Below are 4,415 nucleotides of genomic sequence, written 5' to 3' on the forward strand. Positions count from 1 at the left end.
ATACATATATTCGTGCTGTCAGCGTTAATCTCGTTAAAATGGCGTTAACTCGTTGATTGTGTCCAGGGGGGCAAAGATGGAGATGGAGATCTGGAGGGGGGCGGGGGGCAAATATGGAGATTTGACGTGTTAATGCAGTTATGGCGTTAATGTTATTCTAACGACATTAACGCTGACAGCAAATTGAATGAATTCTTCGATGATAAAAAGGTTGAAGGTATAAGGGGCATGCTTATTAAGCTCCTACCTTACGTTTCATTACTGTAATGAAGATATTCTCTGAAGAACCCTTTATGTACTCGTACTGAAGTGTTTCCAGCTTTTTGGTGTTGTGCTTTGATGGTTGCTGGCAATGCTGATATTTTACAACTGCTCATTTTATGAAAGAGAAAAAATCATGGCCTAGTTTCCGTGTTTTGTTGCTTTTAGAGTAAACTCAGTTGGCAATAAGTTCTGTAAGAGGGCTTTGATGTGGCATTCAGTTTGTGGGGTTTATTACAGCAAATAAAGTGGACACAACATAAGTATTTAAGGTGGCATTTATGTCAGGGCATGTCTTCACACACAGGTGTATATAACTGACTGTTCATTATACCTTAAGACAGATTTTTGTTTCATTTAAACATATTTTTTGTTGGTTTTATAATTAAGCAGCTAGCCAAACTGACTTTACATTAATGTATATCTGAGCTGACAACAACTTGATCCATATAAATATTGACCACCCATTTCTAGAGAAGCAAAGAGCTTTATTTAAAGATGTGAAAAACAGTGAAGAGGAAAAAGGAACTCAGATATTCTGGAGACATTACAGAAAAACAAAAAGTCAGTAAGTTTCTATGGAGGCATTTTATTTAGTCTAAGGAGTTTTCAGGGCTGTTAGTGAGAGCATAACAAAAACCTGGTCCCTTTTTTTAAGCATCTCCAAGTCCACCAAACTGTTTAACTCCAGCCTGCTGTCCTCCTGTTGTGATGCGGCTGAGGGGAATGAGTTTCATGGTGGTCTCTTTCAGGGAGTACCAGCGGTTGTGCCACGTGACCCAAATGATGCCATTGTCGAAGCCATATTCACCAGCATCCTTTTCAGTGTACCTGCCACCTGCATAAAGATAATGCAAACAGTTTAGACCTCACATTAATTAGTACATTTGTCTCTGTTTATGCTAACTATGGCTGCTCTTAGCCAGGAGGGTTTTACCCTGGTAGTATTTTCCATTCAAATGTGCAGCATGACATCTGTTCATCCACCAGCCAGAGCCATCCTGCTGAGCACAGTTTCCGTCGTACTTGTCGTTGTCCTTGTCAAAGGTGCTGAACTGCATGCCATTGTGTGCTGTGTAGAACTTGTCGCTGGGGTCCTCTCCAAAGTCAAAACCATCAAATGCATCTCCTGCATCTCCACCAAAGTAGAAACCGTAGGTCATCCGGTACATGTCGATCTCTGGTCCCACTCTGAACATGTTATAGTCGGCATACCTGGAGAAATACGGCCACCGAGAATCGTGGATCTAAAGTTAGTTTTTGGTAACAATTGTTGAATCATCTCTTTTCTTCTTCTAAGCTAACATCGCTACTAGAGCGGTCATGTTTGCCTTGTCCACAAGTCCCTTTCTTACATAATCTGTTATCGTGTGTGTGTACCTTTTGTTGCCGTCCCAGTCGACAAGCTCTATCCTGAGCACAGTGGGGAAATTGGTGCTGGTAGTGAGCGCGTGAATCTTCTCGTTACCTAACCAGAACTCTGTGGTGTCATCTGGTGAGAGATAACCGAAGCCCTCCTTGTACTGGACCCAGTTCTTGTGGAAGTCCAGACTGCCATCACGTCTCTGTAGGCAGGAAGGCGTGATCAGATTCATCAGTTTATTGGGTGGTTTCTCCACTTACTTAACAAAACATTAATGATTTAATGCCTTCATGGCTTAATGAAAATTGTAGTGAATATTTAATTTTACATAAATTTAGAGATTAATTAAAATAGATCACAAACGTTTCATTTTATGATTTCTGTTATTAAATCACTGTCGTGATTTCTCAAGTCAAAGGGACGGTCCAAAGAAATGCTAATGACACCGAAGAGGACTTGTTTTTAAAGCCAAAGCCTCGATTTTTGGTTACTCTTAGGTTTCACGTGTACGTGACTTTTGTCTGACTCTTATTATTCATTTCCATCCCAAAATAAATACACAGGAATCACTTAATGTAAGATCAAGATACTTATGGCCTCAGATGATACGTACCCTTTGAATTACTGTGAAGCCACGTCCAAAGCTGTCAATCTCACAATAGACCAGGAACTGCTCCGTTGATTTTATTGGCTTCACATAGTAAAGACCGCTGGTGGTGGCACCCTTGTTTGCAACGTCCTGGCAGTCTGATTAGAAAAACGCATTTTAAAAAATGAGCAGCCTATTATGAAACACAAAAACCTGAATATTTTCTAAGTTGGGTAAATAATTATGTAATCACATCCACTAGAAAAGGTCACAGGACATTACATCTAGGATAAATGTTTGCTCTGCTCTGAAGCAGCATATTGATTTAGCCTGTGACTAAACGCTGAAAGAGAACAAATGTTGTTTGGATGAGACAAGATTGAGAAACTTGTTGTGAAACGGACCTAGAGGTCTGTTTCTTCTTTTTTTTACCTGTTCCTGTGGTGGGTTGGATCCCAACTGTGTCTCTGCAGGGCTCATTGCATTTCTGCTGCAGCTGATTCGAGAGCTGTTTCAAGTCTGCCATTCTTCTGTCATTGGAGGAGATTACGTTCTGAAGTTCACTGGAAGGGAGGATTACAGTCTATGACATGTACCTTGGTTTTATACATAGATAAAAAGCTGAGATGAATCCTGAGTATGAACCCAAACTTATACAAAGATCTAATATAACGTATAAGATCAAAGATTTTTAGGGACATAGGGTGGGCAACAAATGTCTCCTGAGTGCATTGAACTGTGGGAATAGGTGGACACTGATGCTGCTATGTATCGAGATTCAGTTTCAAGCTTCCTTTAGAGTTTTGTGTTTTGCACATTGAGAACGTGACAGAAGTTCATGTTTATTCAGCAACAACACATTATATTAACAAAAAGAATCATTTATATGTTGTTGATTTAAAAAAAATCAATCAACAGATGAGCATTGTAACCAAATGCAGTGGAGTAACTAACTGTTATAAGAGTATAAATTGAACTTTTGGTAAGGTAACTTACAATATTTGCCGTTCTTGAGCAGTTATGGTCTTCTGAAACCGAACAACATCATCCAGGATACTTGTTGACTTTTTGAAATGCACGTCTGAAATGGAAAAAATGAGCCGGTTTGACCGTATTCTCGATTTCGCATCAATATGCTGCTCAACCTGATCGCATCAATGTAAGTGTTAAGATGATTAGATGTCACAAAATAACTGCGTTACCCGGGTCAGAGCTCTTTTGATGTGCCACAGCTGTATCTTTCATGTAGGTAATTGTTTCTTCAGCCCCTCGAGTCAAATTGGCAATTGTTTCCAGTTCCCTTAGCAAGCTGTCCAAATCCCGGTCCACCGTTTCTGTATATGTTTGCATGTAATCAGCAACTCCACATGTGGTTGGACAGTATTTTCCCTAAACACAGATGGAGCATGTCAACAAAACAAACAAAACTCTTTACGATAGTGTGCTTTTATAGAAATATAATCCATCCCGAAAGAACATTTAAAGCTTTGACTTAAAGCTGCGCACTTACAAAGCCATCATTGAGCCTGCATTCTTGTATGTTGTCTCCTCGGATTTGCTGCACAAAAAAGGAACAATCAATACAATTTTTATGCTCAATAAAACTACATCAGCAAAAGTGCAACAGTGCTCAGTGACTTACTGCTGACGAGAAAGAGAAAAGTAATAAAAGTCCCCCTGCTGTTGTAAGAAGTGATGGAGCCATGTTTCTTTGGTTGCCAGTTGTGGTTTCGTCTCGTTGGAGAATGAAGAGCAGCTCGACTCTGTTGGTTATTTATCTGAACAAGGTCCTCAGTCCAGACTTTGATAAGGGGTTCATAGGTAAACAATCCCACTCACTTTGTTGTGAAAATCCTGTGACTCAAATGTCCAACAGCCATCATTGTCAGGAGCTGACGCGGTCTGAAACTCATAGCTGTGGTAAAGGACACTTGTATGAGATCGCCATGTACTGTACGTCTTTGTAAACTCTGGTGATGGTAAGGCTGTCAGCAAGTTTGAAGAAATCGTGACTCATCTTGCACTTTAAGACCTGACAGTATTATTGAATTTGGAAACCAGCGTAATTGAGCTCGTTCTAGCCAAGAGTTCAGATTGTAACATAGTTTATTTACCTTTCTTAATCTTTGCTCCATAAAACAAACAACAAGCAATCCTTGTAAAAATGCCATAATATGTTCCTGTGAACAAAAACTGGATTTT

The 4,415-nt window shown here is 39.8% G+C and overlaps 1 protein-coding gene across 1 annotated transcript; it reads right to left on the reverse strand.

The window, feature by feature from the left end:
• Positions 1–834: 834 nt before the first annotated feature.
• fgg (fibrinogen gamma chain) lies at positions 835–4,123 on the reverse strand. Its single transcript, XM_004576415.6, has 9 exons — positions 3,856–4,123; positions 3,724–3,771; positions 3,416–3,602; positions 3,210–3,294; positions 2,646–2,776; positions 2,238–2,371; positions 1,642–1,826; positions 1,199–1,476; positions 835–1,099 (listed from the first exon to the last, which is right to left on the reverse strand). Exons 1-9 carry the CDS (start codon positions 3,916–3,918, stop codon positions 915–917), a joined length of 1,296 nt encoding a protein of 431 aa, XP_004576472.3. The 5' UTR covers positions 3,919–4,123; the 3' UTR covers positions 835–914.
• Positions 4,124–4,415: the final 292 nt, after the last annotated feature.

Source organism: Maylandia zebra, linkage group LG6 (assembly GCF_041146795.1).
Source record: "Maylandia zebra isolate NMK-2024a linkage group LG6, Mzebra_GT3a, whole genome shotgun sequence".
Classification (NCBI taxonomy): Eukaryota; Metazoa; Chordata; class Actinopteri; order Cichliformes; family Cichlidae; genus Maylandia; species Maylandia zebra.